The 18,282-nt window shown below is 42.1% G+C and overlaps 1 protein-coding gene across 1 annotated transcript in view; it reads right to left on the bottom strand.

Annotated features, from left to right (window-relative positions):
* ADAM12 (ADAM metallopeptidase domain 12) overlaps positions 1-18,282 on the bottom strand; it is a 357,082-nt gene that overhangs the window by 253,510 nt on the left and 85,290 nt on the right. The window contains exon 4 of the mRNA XM_077124465.1: positions 3,209-3,282. Coding sequence (XP_076980580.1) covers positions 3,209-3,282 — 74 coding nt within the window. The remainder of the gene's footprint in view (positions 1-3,208; positions 3,283-18,282) is intronic.

An 18,282-nucleotide genomic window follows, 5' to 3' on the forward strand; every position in this document is an offset into this window, starting at 1 on the left:
TCTGATCTGCCAGCTGTTTATTCTGGTTGGCTGGTCCCTCTCTTGCAAACATTGATATGATATGGCCCCTGCTTTACATTCTTAAGTTTTCATTTGGATAAATTCTCTCAGGTGATCTACTGGACCAAAGGCCATAGAAATTAATTCTGTTATGTATTGGACAGATGATTACATTTAGTGTCAGCATTAAAAATAGCATACAAGCATTTCACTCTATAAAGTTGTAGATATTTGGTATTCATTGCCTCAAAGAGCAGTTTCATCTGGAATAGTCATGGAAATTTTTTTTTTTAGGACAGGTGTTATATGAATGTATTTTGGGGGATAGATTACTAAAATGATAGTATTATCAAAATCTTACTTTTTACAAGGTAGATTCTCTAAAATTGCTATTAGCAGCCTAATTACAATAAAGCTGTAGAATTCACAGGAACATATTCAACACACTTCATATATTTTCTAAAATGTAGGTTGATAGTGAGGCCCAGAAGAGAGAAATAAACTGAGGAGAGATGGCTTTATGTTTCCTACTTTTTCTAGTTTTGAGATTATCTAGTGAAGGGCCCAGAATTAAAAGTTAGCAAATTAAGACAGCTTTGAAAATGAGATTTTATACAAATTAGCCACTGTTTTGTTGCCGGTATGTCTTATGATGACTGCAAAACTGGACAGTCAAGCATTTTTACAGGGAATCCTGAATGAGTGCATTAAACTATCTTCCAGACACAGAAAACCCAATGGGCCCTACGAAATGGAGTTCTCCATGCAAAATACACCCGTTATAAAGTTAAATGAAGAGGTAGGAGAGCAAATCACACATGGATTATGATAACATCTGGGAAGACAAAAGCAGCAAAGCCTTCTGCATAAGGGGAAAAAACATATGAAAATTCACCAAAATAATTAACTTGGCTTGTCTTCAGTAGTAAGAGTCCATTGGTGGTTGTTTGTTTTGGCTTGTTTTTACCCCCTACAGTTTTCAATTTTCTGCATTGGACATGTATCCTTTTTATATTAAAAACACATAACTTAAGGTTTGTATTAAGTCTTCCTGGACTTCTACTGGCAATCATAGCACCTTTAAAATGTCTGGAACCTGTCTTGATTCACATGTGCACCCCATCCCTACAAAGGTCCTGCAGTAGGAGCAAATGCAATGAAAAGAGCTCCTTAAATCCAAATGTCAACATGAAATTCCCAAAGAGATAACTGCATGCGGTTTGGCCCAACCGCTAAGCTATTGGGGACCCTCTACTCCTCAGCTTCTCACTGCTTGCTAGACGACACTGCCACACGCAGAAAAGGGGCTCGAGCCGGGGGTCTGGGTCCAAGGGGCGCGCGCAGGAGACCTCGCTGCGGGTCTAAAGGACTGGAGGCCGAGCCAATTAAAGCATAAAGCAAGGTAGCTTTATTGTTGGTAGATGCTTATGCCAGGGCCGCCAGTAGCTAAAGACCACGAGGCTTGACGAGCCCTGGATTATATACAGTTTGAGGAGAGGCGGAGTTAGGGTGTGGCCTCCAGGGGAGGGTAGCCAATCACACAGGGAGGACGGATGAGTGACTGTGACCATAGAGATGCTGTTCCTGAGTGTACCCATAGCAGAGGATGTTGGGTAGGTGGAGGACTAAGGAGAAGGCCAATAGGGTTAGAGAGACAAGGCTGCATCATCACTAGTCGCTGGTGAGGCTTGTAATTCAGAGGCTTAGAAGAACCAGACGTGCCAAAATGGCGAGGGAGGGAGAGAAAGAGACTAAGCCACCAGGCCAAGAATAAAATTATGCCACAACTGCATTGCCTTAATTTAAAAAAAAAATTACTTCCAGGGGGTAGCTTGCGTCCTCTACTGAGATATTTTCAAAACCATATGCAAAGAAGCTACAAAAAATTAAGAGACCCGCAATATTCTCACCTGAAAAATTAAAGAGTACTAAAAGGTACACACCAAGAGAGACATATCAAAAGCAATAAGCTGATTTCTGTTCAGATCTTTGATTCCTTAACACCTGTGTTAGAACCTCTATTCTAAGATCGAGTCACAATGAAAACCAAAATAAAATGATTGAACGTGTGCAAAAGCTGCCGATTCACTTCACAGTGAGGGGGAGGCACGAAACGAGAGGAAGCGGCATGCTGCAGAGCCCAAAGGCCAGGTAATGCTACCTTACGTATATTTATCTTGGTCATTTTTAAAATTGGGGGAGGCAGTGGTCTTAAATGCCAAATGTCAGGTTCCTATGACTGCCCTACTCTGGGAGATCACCCCCACCACACAAACACACACACACACACACACACTGTCACCTCAGCAAGCATCAGCTCTCCACTGACAGGTCCAGACAGGAACCAGAACTGTCCTTGCAGACAGCAGCTCCTACTGTGAATCAAACCACACATGGGGGCTTGATCTATATACCTTGAAATACAGGTCACTTATTTGAAAAGTTTGGTTCTTTTCTGGTACTCATCAGTTAGAATATTATGGGATCCCTCAGATCGCAGGAATCCATGGGGACTGCCATACAGAGTAAAGGATGACAAAAATATGAGTTGGTTTGGTTTGGTTTGTTAGTTTTGTTTTGTGTTACTTATGCCTTGAGGCAGATAGCAGACAGTTTTCTATGAGGAAGGCATAGAAAATAGATAATAATATCCATGTGCTCAAGAACAAAATATAATTCCATTTTCTGGGAGTTTATATAATTCTGCAAAAAAAACAAAAGGATGGATTTTTTTAATAAAAAGACAAAATAAATAGTTTATACCACTGAGGAGACAAGCTTTGAAAAATAAAATAAACTCTTGGTATTTCTCAAAGAGAAAGTTTCTATTCATTTGAAGCTGTTTCTCCTTATACAACCCAGGGATAGCCAAAAGTCAACTACTCATGGAATACTGTTACTTGAACAGAACAAGCATTGCTTAAATTCTATCCTTGAAAAATCAGGCTATGAAAAAAAAAAGAGAGAACTGTCAGAACTATGAGAAGAACTTGCTGAGTTAGCTATAAAGTTTTTTTTAGAGTGATAAAATTCTTTGTTTTTCCTTTGGATAATTTTTTGAAGTTAATTCCAGCCTCACATCCAAATTTGGATTATGAATCCACGGTTTTAGTTCTGTCACTCTAAATAGCAACTCACATTACACAGCACTTTTCAGTCTGTGCTATCAACTTTCTCCTATCATGCAATAAAAAAGAATTAGACTTACTCATTTCTTTCCAGATTTATGATCAGTTCTTTGTTTTCCAGTTGTATTCGAAAAGTCAACACTTCTGGATGATCCTGAAAGATAAATAAGAGGTCAGTCGAAAAACATTAGGCTATGACCTGTCAATATCTGCACATGCTCCACTGGCTGCAGGCTGCAGGAGAGGACAATATATTTCCTTCCCAGGAACCCTCTGAGACCCCAAGTGCAGAGGGGAAGAGTTTGGAAAACACATTTCTTCCTGGTGGCACTGACAAGTCCTGCATTCCTGGTCTTTGCACTTCTTTCAGCCACATACATTTGGGACCCTTCTTGACACCCTTTTCCCCCATCAGCTCTTTGCTCAGTCTTCCCTCTGTCTACAAAGGGCACTTTTATTTCCCCCACTGCTCATGCCAGAGTCATTCTGGTGCATTTTCCTCCCTCACCTCATCTATGAAAATGTCCTGTTGATTCACCCTCCAAAATCTAAGTCCTCCTTGTCCAGGTCTCATATCTCTCCATCCACCTCTAGGTCACACACACTGTTCTCTCCCTTGGGTTACGGCAGCACCCTTCTAATCTGACCGTCTCAGCACCTCCCTCTGCCTTCCTCCCATGCATTCACCAGTGGCAGCCAGAATGCCTTCAAAAACAGCAATCCGTCCTGCACACACTGAGCCTGCGCCTGCTTCCTGCTGCACTGATTGAAATGTCAACCCTTTGACTTGGCTCCCAGGGTCCCCTTTGGCCTAGCCTTTACTTCCTTCATCATGTTCCTGCTCATCAGATTTCCTTAGTACCCTCAAATGTAGGCTCCAGCCACACTGGCTTCATCAGTCCTTCTAGCTCACTGAGCTCTTTTGCAGCTCTGGGTCTCTGCATATACTGTTCCCTCTACCTGGAATGGTTTTCCCCCAACTCTTCTACTTGGCATTGGCTTAAATGCCACCTATTCAAAGGCATCTCCCCTCACTCTCCAATTTAATTAGGCCCCCCCACCAAATTACTCTTTCTTCCAGCATCTTGCCCTTTTTCTACATGATACCTCTCACTTGTAATAATTCAGTGTGTTGATCTGTGGGTCTTCTTGTTTATCATGTGTTTCAGTTTGATAAAGCTGATTGCAACATAGCAGAAACAATTGGCTTTTACGAAGGGAACTTATCAAGTTACAAATGTATAGCTTCAAGGCCATAAAAATGATCAAATTAAAGCATCAAAAAGAGGATACCTTCACTCAAGAAAGGCTGATCACTTTCAGGGTCTCTTTTACATGCGAAGGCACATGGAAGAGTCTATTGGCCCTTTCTCCTGGGTTTCTTTGCTTTCAACTCCTGCAGCCTCCTCTCTGAGCTTCTGTCTGTCACCAAACATCTCACTTGGTTTCATTTCTCTGCTCTCCGTGTCAGCTCTGAGTTCTCTCTCTTTCGTGAGTTCTTTTAAGGACTCCCGTAAACTAATTAAGACCACCTTGAATGGGCAGGGTCACATCTCCATGGAAATAATCTAATCAAAGGTCACACCCACAATGGGGTACATCACACCTACAATCCAGCACACCATGTCTCCTGGACACATCCACTAGCTCACAAGGACACGGCCATGCTAGTTCGCCCTCATGTCCACTAAGGTGCCAGGCAGATAATAGAAGGTCAGTTAACATTTGGTGAGCGAAGGGCTCAGTCAATGACTAGAACAGCTCTACAAACCTCTTCTCCCTCTTGCCAGGTAGACAAACCCCTCCTTCTCCTCTGAGCCCCAGAGAAACCCAGACCATGTGTGCCCATCTGCCAGTGCGAGGCAGGCACCTGTCTTCTCTATTTTGCCCAAGAAACTCCAGTGATTTCTTGTCCTGCCCTAAGACCATATCATTATGGCAGATTCCCAAATGTGCTTGCATGTGCCCTAGGTTCTCTCTCCTTCAACCAGGTCAGCCAAATATGCCACCCTCCTCCTTGCTGAGCCTGGGTTAGTGATTTAGAGTCCTTAAGCAACACAAATCCAGTTGCCATCTGAAACCTATTACGGAAAGCCCTTCCCTTGCTTCCCCTCATTCTGTGCATCCTTCAAGGATTCTGGGAACCACAGTTAAGTTTGTCCCTTTCCCAGGACAAAGGGTCTCAAATAGGGGTTTCTTATATCCATGGGGTATTTCTCTTGGATATGAGCGTTCCAAGAGAATTTCACAATTTCAAAGTTTACTAAAAAGTTAATGCTGTCTTTTCATTTGTTGACCATCTTAGACGGTTCCCCCTGCCATAACCAAGCCCTGAGCCAGCTCACCACCGATGCAGGCTGATGAGGAAGGAGCAGAGGAGGGGTTGATTCAGAAACAACTCAGGTGACCTGAGAGAGGCCCAAATGCCCTCACAGCCCAGCATGTAAATTATAGGTTCCCTAGCTGCTTAAGGAGCTGAGTGGAGAGAGGCTCATGCCATCATGTAGACAATGTAGTGTAGACCCAGCAGCACCTGCCCCTTGCCAGTCAGTGCTGTGGTTATGCTGCAAGTTGTGATTCAGTCTTGCTGAAACATCATGGGACCCACAAGAGATCAGTGTTCCCAGCTCCAGCTGTTATCAGCTTTGTCTGCCTTGGCTTCATAAGCTTGTTTGGTTTTATGCTTGCAGAAGAGCTTTGTGAAGGTTTCTACCCAGCTTTATAATATTCCATATTTGAAAGGCATCATTGTAATTCCAAGTTCAGGAGACTGTAAGTTTCAAATACCTGACATTTAAATAACTAATTAAAATGGAATAAAATTTAAACCAAAAACACCACTGAAGGTCATGCGAGATTGGAGCCAATGCTAAGCCACACGTTAATTAACACCATATCATCGGGATGGTATTTTAGTTTGTTAAGCTACGCAAACCAGGTACCATAAAATGGGTTGGCTTTTCACAATGGGAATTTATTAGCTTACAGGCTTACAGTTTTGAGTCTATGAAAATGTCTAAATCAAGGCATCATCAAGACAATACTTTCTTCCCAAAAGCAATCCTGCACTCCTCTGTCACGTGGCAAGGTTGTGGCATCTGCAGGTCTCTCCCTTCTCTACCGGGTTTTGTTACTTTTGGCTTCCATGGCTTTCTCTCTCTCCCCTTTCTCTGCATTTATCCCATTTACAAAGGACTCCTCTATGAGGATTAAGATCTACCCTGGGCCCTGCCTTAATATAAATAACCTTACCAAAAGGTCCTGCGTACAATAGGTTCACACCCATAGGAATGGATTAGCCTTCAGAACACGATTTTTCTGGGGTGTGTACAGTTCCAAACCACACTGGTGGAATCATGAAAAAGATGAAAAACTATTCACTTTGCTTTCAGGGCAGCACTTTGTTCATTTTCCTATAGTCTTTCTATGCTCAATATGGTAACTGTTAGCCACACATGGCTGTTTACATTTAAATTAAAGTGAAATAAAATTTTTTAAAAATCAATTCCTCAATCACATTAGTGAATTTAAAGGTTCTATAACTGATCGTGGCTAGTGGCTTTCACTATTGAACAGCACAGATGCATTTCCATCTCCACAGAAAGTTCTATTCTTCATAGAAAGCTCTGAATCAGTGAGAAAACCATAGCTCACTGATCAACCAACTGCTCTCTGAGTAACAGACTATCTTAAATATTTGTGCCTCCAAGGGACCAAATTAGGTGTACGTTATTTTTTATGTGTCTTTAGAAGGCTGTCCTCAATTTTAATAGATGGATGATACGAATTTAAGCTGATATTTAAGATTGAGCGTTAAACTAACAATTTTCCAGTGTTAAAATAACAATTTTCCACACACATGAAATGCTTATGTACGTTTCCAAGGTTTAAAAAAAAATGCGTAGTTTGTGAAAACCATGCTTCTTCATTTATATATTCTGACATTATCTGATTTATTTAAAAATGTGTGGATTTCTGAGTGTTTACTGCACTTTTAAAACTGATATTACTATTCCGATGTTACACAATGTTAAAATACATATCACTTCTTTAGATTTTAATGTAGTACATGAAAGTGCTTCTATATGTGTTTGTTTTTGGGTTTGTCACAGGGACTTTTGCCTAAATGTGTTCATATTTTCTAATGCTTGGATTTAATTACAAACACTTATATAATGTTCTCTCCAAGGTTTATAATTTTTACTCATTAATTACAACCTAGAAAAACAAGATTATCAATTATGTCTACCATAAATTATTAGAAGAAAAATTCTTCTTAGTAGTCTGTCAGGACACATGCAAACAGCATAAGTGCATATGGTAAGTGTGTGTGTGTAACTAGTTGTTGTGTGTGTATAAAAATCACTTAGGTACCTTAATTACAAATTGTTCTTGCCTGAAAAATTAACATACATATGACTCTTTTAAAGAGCAGTCCTTACAATTATATTTGAGTGAAAATAATTTGAAGCACCATTTTTTCCCCAAAGAATTGAACCAGTTCAAACATTAACATTGTGTGAATTCCACAGAGTACCTACAAGAGCTGTTAGAACATTCCAGTGTCAACATTCAAAGAGTTCTTTTTCTCTAAAGGGAGACAAGAAGATCTTCATCTGTGTGTTTTAGCTGAGATATGAATGCTACAGGAGGGCTCAATGGAGAAGGAGAACAAGAGAGCTTTTCTAATTCAAAGCCACTAATTACATTAGATTCCTTCATTTAAAAGCATGTATTCATTCCATTTCTTTTGATTGTTATACGTTAGAGGTAATGAACACTTACTGGCTAAATATAGTATTCCTTCTCTAAAAAAAATGATATATCGATTACTCTAATGGAACTGTGTCCCTTTATTGCATACCTAAAGAACTTCACTTGCTGTATAAAACAATTAAATGCTAATCAATAGTCCAGAAATGTTTGGGCCACAATTATTATTCTATTTTTAAATTGGACAGTAGAGCCAAAAGCATATATAAACAGGTATGTACAGTTTAAAAACCAACAATAAAAAATCACCAGGATATCTATCCCTCAGAAGCCCCTTACTCCAGTTTCATGATTCCATCCTTCTTCCTTCCCCCCAGAGGTACCCATTATTCTGAATTTTCTGTTAATCATTCTCCTGATTTCCATTACAGTTTTGTGCCAGGGTAATCAAAATACTGTTCTCTTCCGTATGATTTTGAACTTGGTATAAATGGCCTCCTGCTCGGCACATTCAGGTATGGCTGGTTTCATTCACTCAACCTCATGTTGGTTAGAAGCACCCATGTGACACGTAACTATAATTCATTTATTTTCATTGCTGCTCTGTAGGGGTCTATTGTATGAACAGTTCATATACCCATCCTCCCGTAGATAGGCATTTGTGTTTTATTCTGACTCCCTCTGCCATGGTCTATGAGTAACACTCTCATAAAACACCTTGTGTGTATGTTTGTGTGTGTGTCCTCCTGCCACATATATTTGAGTTTCCCTGAGCATGTTTGGGCTGGAATCTCTGGAAGGTGGGGTTTGCACATGTTAGGCTTTACATGTCCAAAGTACAACCTGTTTACCCTTCCTGTCAGTGAGTAAATGGCCCCATGGTTCCATGGCTTTGCCAAAGCTGGGAAAAAGCTTTAAAAGTCAGAGAACAGTAATCTTTCGAGTATGGAATTGGATTTTATTGGGGGTTTGATTTGCATTTATGTTGTCAGTCATGTTTATGTTTTCTTACACTTATGGGACATTTCATGCTTTTTGACCGTTTTTCTTTCCTTCTCTTTCTCCTCCTAGTTATTAATTTACAGTTCTTTCTATATTCTGAATACTATTCCTTTGTTGAGTGAAATGGGTCACAATATTTTTTCCCAGTTTGTGGTTTGTCTCTTCACCTGCTTTAGGGTATGTTTTGGTGAACAGAAGTTCGTAATTTTAATAAAGTTCTTCACATTTTAAGCTTTTAGTGCCTCATTTGAAAACTTCCCAACTCTGTGGTAAAACAGTTGCCCATATTGTCTTCTAAACATTTTATAGTTTTGCCTTTCACATTTAAGTCTCTGTTCCATCCAGACTTGATTTTCTGTGCCTCGTATAAAATAGGAGTCCAGTTTCACTTTTGAAAATATGGTTAACCAACTGTTCCAGAACTCCTTATTTAAAAAAACAAAAGTCCTTTCTCTACTCATTTGCCATGGCATGCGGAGCTCTGTTTCTGCAAGGTTATGTCTCATCCTCTATCCTTGTACCAACAGCACATGGAATTGCTTACTACAGCTTCATTCTGAGGCTGGATCTTCGGCGCTGCAAGCCCTCACATGCCTTCACATGCAAGGCCGAGTGTTGCTCTGTTGTCTCCCTGACTTTGTTTCTGTGGTTGGGAAGTCAGCTTCAGGCTCCTTCTTCAGGTGATCTGTCTTACTTCTCTGGATAAGATCTTTTCCTTTGGTGTTGAGTGATGTCACTAAAACCTGGCAATGTATGAATTTCTTCTTATCTGTTGACTTTGATTTGTCCTCCTCGGGAGAAAGGAATGTGTCCTTACTCTCCCATTCCTCAGAGGAGCTTCATTTCTCATATACTTGGAGAGATCTGCAGTGGTCAGTGGCTGACAGCAGGTTGGCAGGCAGTGATCCAGGCTTAAGGCTGGGCAGGCAGGAGCGGCTAATGGCATTACTGCAATGGGCATAGGGCATCATTTACATGGCTGAGTGGTGCCAAAATACCATAACACCACAGCCAGGGAGAATGAAAAAGGGGTCTGTGGAATGGATATCGCAGAGACCATTGCTTTTGGGGTGTTGGGCATAAAAAAAGGGAAGAGTTGTGCACAGAGGAGACATTAGATTTGGAGGTAAGCAATCAACCAAGGTGACCATGAACGAGAGACATCATGGAAATATTCGAAAGATTCCTGGTTCCCCCCAAATTATAAGGAAGTATTTTTTGTTTTTGTTAGTTTCAAAGGGTGGGGAAATTGATGCATTTTTCTTATGGTACTGAGTCTTAAACGACATAATGTATACTAACTATCTAAGCTACTGATCTTTATTACTACCCAGACTTACCTGTACACACGTGGATGCAAGTATCACACACATTCATGAATGTGTGCTCATAGGCAATGACTTCCCACCGACAATGCAGGGCCTCATCTGATTTCTCATAGGGTTTTTCATGAAACAACTCTTGCTATTTTACCTACACTCCACTCCTAATTCCATCCCAGACTAAGATATGTTCCCTGGTTGTGGAGTTTGGGACAGAAGACATCCCAAGAGAAATGAATTATTTACCCAGAAGCCCCCTTTCCCTCCCAGGGCTGAAGCTTTGCTTCCAGGCCCAGAGGTTGGACCCACCCTCTCCCCTTCATGCACATGCTTCGCAGGGGGCACATCCCGCCTCAGAAGACAAGGTTCGGGCTGCCTCCCTGAGGGTTTGCCCAGGCGAGTCTGCAAATGAGGCTCCAGCCAAGACCCTCTGGTCTACTTCTCAGGGGCTGCCCTGTGCTCTCAGGTCTCACCGCCACCCACCTGGCTGCGACATCCTAATCAGAAGCATAAACTGATGTGTAAGAAAAAAATTTCTTTTTTTTATTTACAGATCTGCCTTCTTGGCCATATTCTTGTTGTGCTACCCTCCTTTAATTTGTTTAATTTGGAGGACAACTAAACATGAATTTAAGTCATTCTACCCACAAGGGATGCAAAATATCTCACATCAATAGAAGTAATTTTTACAGATGCAAGGATGTTCATTTTTTTCTGACGGATGGGATGACGCAGGGCATCATCTTCATGGTGTTGCAAGGTCCTTAAACAACAGGCAATTTCCACATCCTCAGAAATATAGGACAGTGACCACAGAGTTGAAATCACGGTGATGTTAAAGGTTGGCAGGAAGGAAGGGAATTACCATTAAAAAATAAAGTATTTGGTCAATAGCCAAATCCACTCCCATCAACTCCCAGGTTATCCTTTCAAAGACTAGAGTGGTCAGTTCTGAGCTAAAGTCGCTCATCTCGACTGTCGATACTGAGAGCTCAGAGGGATCTATTTTTTCAAGCGGAGCACTGACATAAAAATACTACACTCAAGGGATCTCTGAAATAACTAGATCCCACTCCAGCACTAAATCTGCTTCAGGCTGCAGCCTTGGCATTCATGGGGCATGGGGGAGTCATTTGTTGCTACGCATATTTAGAGGCGATCTTGATTATGACTTTAATGTTAATGCACTAGTTCCCAGCCTGGAAACATGCGCATCATGGAATTCAGGGAGAGCAGAACTGAATGAACTTCAGCATAATACGGTAAGGAATGAAGGCATTGCAGCAGCATAAAGGGGTGTCCCTGGTTTGGGGCCTTTCTGTTATCATATAAATGATAATGCTTATTGATGAGCTACTAGAAATTTTTTTTCTGATAGAAAATTAACATCAGCAATTAATCTGTTAAAAAGTGCAGAATGGCACCAGAGCTTTTTTTTTTTTCACATGGGTGTTGTTTTGAATTTTTTTTTTTTTTTTTTTTTGCATGATCAAGTACCGGGAATTGAACCCAGGTCTCTGGCATGGCAAGCGAGAACTCTGCCTGCTGAGCCACTGTGGCCTGCCGGCACCAGAGCTTTTGAAAGACACATTATAGTTTCATTTCTGCATTCAAACACTGAATATATTTGAGTATGGAATCTTCTGACATTTCTGCACCCTAATAGATTGTACATCTTCCCTTCCTCCCTTGAAAAGGTATCACTTCATCACCTTTGGCGTGTTTAATGCTTTCGGCTCATGCTCTTTTTCCTACCCGTTATTTCCAATATGATCACCTGTGCTTAAATTTGCAGCAAACATTTTAGATGAATATCGGGCTGAGATTATTGTCGCAAGGGCCGGTGCACCGCAAACCAAAGACCGGATTCTTCCAGTCTTTTCCCCTGAATCCAATCGTACCAGTGGTGACAGGCTCCGTGCCATGGGATAAGGCCCAGCAAAGCTGGGGTGGGTCTGAGGATGATGCAGATTCTGAAGCTGATGTTGGTCTGGCCCCACCCCCAGCCCAGAGCCTACAGTCGGGCTGTAAGAGGGGACTGACAGGTTGGCGGGTCAGGAGCGTGGCTCCCACCAAAGACGCATGTTCAAGTCCTAACGCCCAGCACTATGAACGTGAACTTAACTGTAAAGGGATTTTTGAAGTTACTGTCAGTTAAAATGAGGCCAAACTGGATTAGGTGGGCCCGAATCCAATATGACCGGGGCCCTTACAAGGAAAGGAAACATGGACACAGACAGAGACAGAGGGAGAGGCGGCTATGTGACAGAGGCAGAGACGGAGAGGTGCCCCCCAAAGCCAAGGAACACTGCAGACCACCTGCCACCCTCCAGAAGCTGGGGGTGGGAGGGGAGGGGGCATGCGGAAGGGATTCTCCTCTTTAGGAGAAAGCGCGGCCTTATGGACACCTTGATTTCAGACTTCTCAGCTCACCAGTCTGTGGTTCTTTGTTACAGCAGACCAAGCAAACTAAGATAACACAAAGCAATCTGGAAAACACTACAGAGGGATTTTTCAACTCAACACATTTAAAAGGGAATTTTGTATTTTACCACCCTCTTCTCCCATCCATTACAAAAGGGAGGGGGGATATCTAGCCTAGCTCTCTACCAGATTTCCCCTGGTTACAATACTCAAAAAAATCTTTTTTTAAAAAATTGTGCAATATAGCATATATACAAAAAAGCAATAAATTTAAAAATACATTGTAACAAGTAGTTATAAAACAGATTTCAGAGTTTGATATAGGTTTACTGTTCCACGATTTTAGGTTTTTCTTTCTATAGCTGCTCCAAGACACTGGAGACTAAAAGAAATATCGATATAATGATTCAGCAGTCATACTCATTTGTTAAATTCTATCTTCTCTATTATAACTCATCCTTCTCCTCTGATCCTTCCTCCAATCTTCAGGGGCATTTGAACTCTGCCCTTTCTAACTTCTTCCTGTTGGAAAGGGCTGTTCTCTCAAATATTGAGATTTTATTTTGTCTCATTTCTTTCTTACCCATTTTGGTCAAGAAGTTTTTCTCAACCCCATGATGCTAGGTCCCAGCTCATCCTGGGAGTTTTGTCCCATGTTGCCAGGGAGACTTATACCCCTGGGAGTCATGTCCCACAGAGAGGGGAAGGCAGTGACTTCACCTGCCTTGTTGCCTTAGAGAGAGAGGCCATGTCTGAGCAACAAAAGAGGTTCTCTGGGGATGACTCTTAGACATAATTTTAAGTGGGCTTAAACTTTTCTTTGCAGGAATAAGTTTCATAGGTGCAGACCCCAAGATTGAGGACTCAGCCTACCGGTTTTGTTGTCTCCACTGCTTGTGAGAATACCAGGAATTATCCAAAATGGGTGAGCTGAATATTGTTTCCTTTCTCCACAATCCCCCATGGGGACTTTGCAATACTTCTTTATCCAACTGCCCTAATTACTCTAGTAGTATATCAGGGTATCACATAACCTGGACAAACCAACAAGATCTCATGCCCTAGTCAAGAGTTCATGTATTTATGGTGTCCAACTAAACTGATCACACAAGTTAAATTAGGTAATGTGCTACCCAAAATACAAATTTTGCACCAAATAAACATCTTTCCCTTGGATCTCATACAGAAGTTGAAGTTTTAAAATATAGACAATCTCATCCTTTACCCTGTATTCTGATCTACCCCAGTCCTATCCAGATCAGCTTCATTCATATCTCCAGTTGAAGTCTGGTCCCTTTTTCAACTTTTTGAACAGTTCCTGTAGGGTACTGCTGACTTTCATAGCTTTGGAGCTTTAACTCTGGGTCTCATGGGTCACATAAATAAAATGTCCAAAGCTTCTGGGAATGACCAGGTTATATACAAACAGCGCAGTATCTCAGAATTTAGAAATAACAGTTCCAACTCTGAAACAGGTGTGACTGCTGTGAGAGCTTACAATCTAGGATGCTTTATAGTAGGCCCCAATCTGATAACCCATGTTCTCAACTTCAGTTCTTGGAGTTTTTATATTACAGTTAGTCCGCATGAGTGAGGCATGATAATATTTGCTTTTTTGTTCCTGACATTTCATTCGACATACAGTCCTTAAGTTTCATTCACCTAGTTGCATGCCTCTCAACTTGATTCCTTCTTGCAGCTACTCAATAGTCCATTGTATGTAAACACCACAGTTCCCCCTTCCTCCCCTCAGTCATTGTATTATTACATTTCTTTCCCCACTTTGGGTCAGGAAGGCATTCTCAATCTCACAATACCAAGGCCAGACTCATCCCTGGGAGTTATATACCACATTGGCAGGGAGACTTTCACCCCTGGACGTCATATCCCACAAAGTGGGGAGGGTAGTGATTTTATTTGCAGGGCAACACTCCTTCTAAAAACCCTTCCAGGGTGACCCATTGTCCTTAAAATAAAACTGTAACCTTTGACTCAAGGGCCACAGCTTGAGCTCTGCTCTAGCTCACTGGCTTATCTCCCAAAACATACACTCTCAGACCAGCCGAGCTCTGACAAGCTTCAGGGCCTCTGTGCCTGCCAAGCATCCTGGGCATTTTGCTGAGCTTAACCTTCAGGTCTCACCTGGATGTCGCCTGTTCCAGGAAGCCCTCTGGTCACTTAAGCAGGGCCACTTGCTCTCACAGCAACCAATTCTTTCCCTTCGTAGCACCAGGCAACCATCACCTAGGATCACTTATTTGCATTTCTGTTTTACTGGTTCACTGTCTGTCCTGTCCTCATAAAATAAAAACATCACAAGGCACCGTAGTGCCACAAGGGTTGAATAGTGCCCCCCTCAAATCCATGTCCATCCAAAACCTCAGATTGAGACCTTATTTGGAAATAGGATCTTCGCAGGGCTGTGTCTGCATGGGGCTTGGGCTGGGAGCTGAATTTCTTACAGTTACATTTGGGACTGGACAGAAATTACCGATGAATGCATGCTCTTGGCCTTTCTTCCAGCACCCTCTGCCCTCCAAAGGGGAATCAGCCTTGGCCTGCTCGGTGCTTTAGACCCCAGTGCCAGGGAATCCAAACCAGGGTGGAGAGGCACAGAGAGGTGAGGTGGGAGGGGAGCAAAAGGACTTTGTGATAAGATGGGGAAGTCGGTGGGGAGAGGAGGTATTGAGGAGAGGCAGCATTGGAAGAATTTTAAGACCCTGATGTCCTTAACTGTCCCCTATGTTTGGGGACTGGACCCTGGGCAGTGGAGTGACCTGGTACCCTGGGGCTAGACCTTGCAGCAGCATTTTATTGCCGGAATCAGCCTCTGAGTGAGGGTGTGCTGATGGCAGACCCTACCAGTTCACCATTCTTGTTCCCAGATGCTGCCACCCAGCCCATCTTCTGCATCCAGGCACCTCTACTAGCCAGAAGGAGAGACCAACTCATCTCAGTGACTATCCAGATAGGCCCAATGTCATCTCTTGGACTGGCCGTGCTCTGACCTGCTTCAGGGCCTGGAAAGCATAGAACCTCCCCTGGCGGGAGCACAAGAGGTGATATGGAAGGACTTGGCCTTCCTTACCAGCTTTGAAGATGAAGGAAGCCATGAGCCAAAGAATGCAGAGGCCTCTAGAGGCTGGGATGGTCTTTACCTTTTAGACAGCAAAGGAAATGGAGACTTTGGTCCTGCAACTGCAAGGAACCAAAATCTACCAACAGCCTGAATGGGGAGGAAACAGCCTGCCCTGGAGCCTCTACAAAGGAAGGCGGCCCTGCTGACAGCGTGATTTTACCAGAAGATATCTGAAGCAGAGAAGCCAGCTCTGGACCCACTAGACTTCTGACATACAGATGCGTGGGATGACCAGTGGCGTGCTCTCACCCCACTTTTAAACTTGTAGTAATTTGTGATGACAGCACAGAAATTAAGGTAGTTGGGAAGATCTCAATGAGAGTCAAAGGGAAAAATGTGTGTTTGGAAACCATCAGGCATGATACAATTAAAATGCATGTTTATCAGATAAATCCAATCAGAAATAAAACTCTGTTACTATACAATGACACTGAAAAAACACTACTTCACGTATTAAATATTATTATCTATCCAAACTCTACCCATTTTATACTTTTTATTAAAATGAGCATAATAAATTAAGCTTTTTTAAAACCAAAGTTTTCAAATAGGAATGTTCTACATTCATTCACTGAAGGCCTACTGACAATCCAGGTACCTGGCCAGTCTCTGGGGAGCTGGCCGAGAGCAACTCAGCTCATCCACTTGCCTCACTTGGGGAAGAAGATCTGATGCTATATCAGCATGACCAGGAGTGCAGAAGGTTCTAGAATACCCATGTGGACACCGTGCAAAATATGTGATTATAATTCGTTTTTATGTGAAATATTCTGAAAGCAATACGTTCTAAGGTTTGCTTACTGATAAAATCAGGGACATCAAAATATTATAAAATAGTACCATGCACTGCTTTTTTGGAATGATTCGCTTCGCTTCATAAGACATAGCCATAAAATAACATGTGTTATTAACTAGAAAGTGTGATTTCCAACTCAAAGTTCATTTATCTAACTAATTGGATGTCTGGAAACAGTCACATACCATTATTTTTCTACAACACCATTTTCAAAACTGTCGGTCAAAGGAAGTTAATAGCTTAAGTTGCTAGTGTGTTTGCATGCAAGCTGTCTTCTAGAGAAGACTCTCCCATTCCTCTGTTGACTAAGGGCCATTTATAAAGCATCACTGTAATCTCTTTCAAATAAACATTAGCAGAATATAATAAACCCTTCAAAAAGCAATCCTGCTATCGAACAGAGTCAATGCCAAGTCACCATGCACAAAGTGAAGTCAGTACAAACAAGGGTTTCTATTACAAACAGGATTACAGTTAACTGATTGTAAACTTTTTATACAACACGTTCAAATTGCTCCATGAAAAATTCATGCTACAACTCCCGCATCAAAGATCTATGAACAGTCACATCTCACAACTTCAGAAAAGTAGCTTGTGGGGCCAAAAATGCAAGGATGACTATTACCAGCTTATCCCTTCGCTGGCCTGCCACATTATTTCCTGGGGCATCGGGGCCTCAGAATCCAGAAGGGAGAAGAGCAGAAAGAGGGGGTGAGGGGCATCTGCTAGAGGCAGGAGGAGAATGGGGTGCAGGTGTGGATGGAAATCACTCTGGGGCTGATGGCTCAAGAAGAGCCAGTGAAGGACTGGAGCTCCTCGGTCACTCTACGTGGCCTCCTGGATTCATATGGCACCAGCCACTTTACTGGACTCTTAAAAATTTGCATTCCTTGGGGTTGTAGTTGTCCATCTCCAACCTAACCTGGTTCTGGGAAAGGAGCTAAGTGAAAATATTGGCTCAACATTTCAATTAAAAACAGCCTCAACCCTCCCAGCCCACCATGCCCTACTGTATCACATGTGGGGGCCAAAGGTCATCTATCATGGCAGTTTGCAGCCCCTGGTCTAATGTCCAAGGGGACAATTACATTAATTGCAAATGTGTGAAATGAACGAGCATCCTGTCTCTCCCAGCCTTCCCTTTAGTTTGCATCTCTACTTCCTGAGTCAGTCCCCACTCCTTAAGGGCCCTTTGGGTGCCACCTGACCTTGGAAGCCTTCCACAATGGCTCAAATACAACTCTTTCCTCCTCTCTCTAGGCCTCAGACTGCATTTTCCACCATCTGCCTGGAGGGCAGCTATTTCTGTTCAAGATGAAGACTTACTGGGTCATAAACTCCTTGAGATCTTATCTAACATTGACACTCCTTCAAGGTGCCCCAGTACTGTTTTCTTGCATGTACAAAGGCACAAAATCAACGTTTATTGGATGGATGAACTTATCGATAAGTTTTAAAAGGTTGCTCACTCATTTCTTCCCACAAGTCTTTACTTACATGATACTGTGGAAAGTGCAGGCTGCTCACCCTGGTGATCAATGTAGACTTTTTCTACAAATTTCAAAGTCATTAAAATATTTTATAGTACAGAACAAAGGAATAACCTTGCTACTTTGTGGTTGATACTGTGTTGACAAAGTTATTATATTTAAATTCATCCTTCATATAGACAATTTTCAGACCAAAACAGAAAAATCTGGTGCCTGTTAAGGACAAGGCTAGAATGATCACACAAATGTGTGAACGCTGAATCCTTAG

This window comes from Tamandua tetradactyla, chromosome 13, assembly GCF_023851605.1.
Source record: "Tamandua tetradactyla isolate mTamTet1 chromosome 13, mTamTet1.pri, whole genome shotgun sequence".
In the NCBI taxonomy this organism is placed as follows: Eukaryota; Metazoa; Chordata; class Mammalia; order Pilosa; family Myrmecophagidae; genus Tamandua; species Tamandua tetradactyla.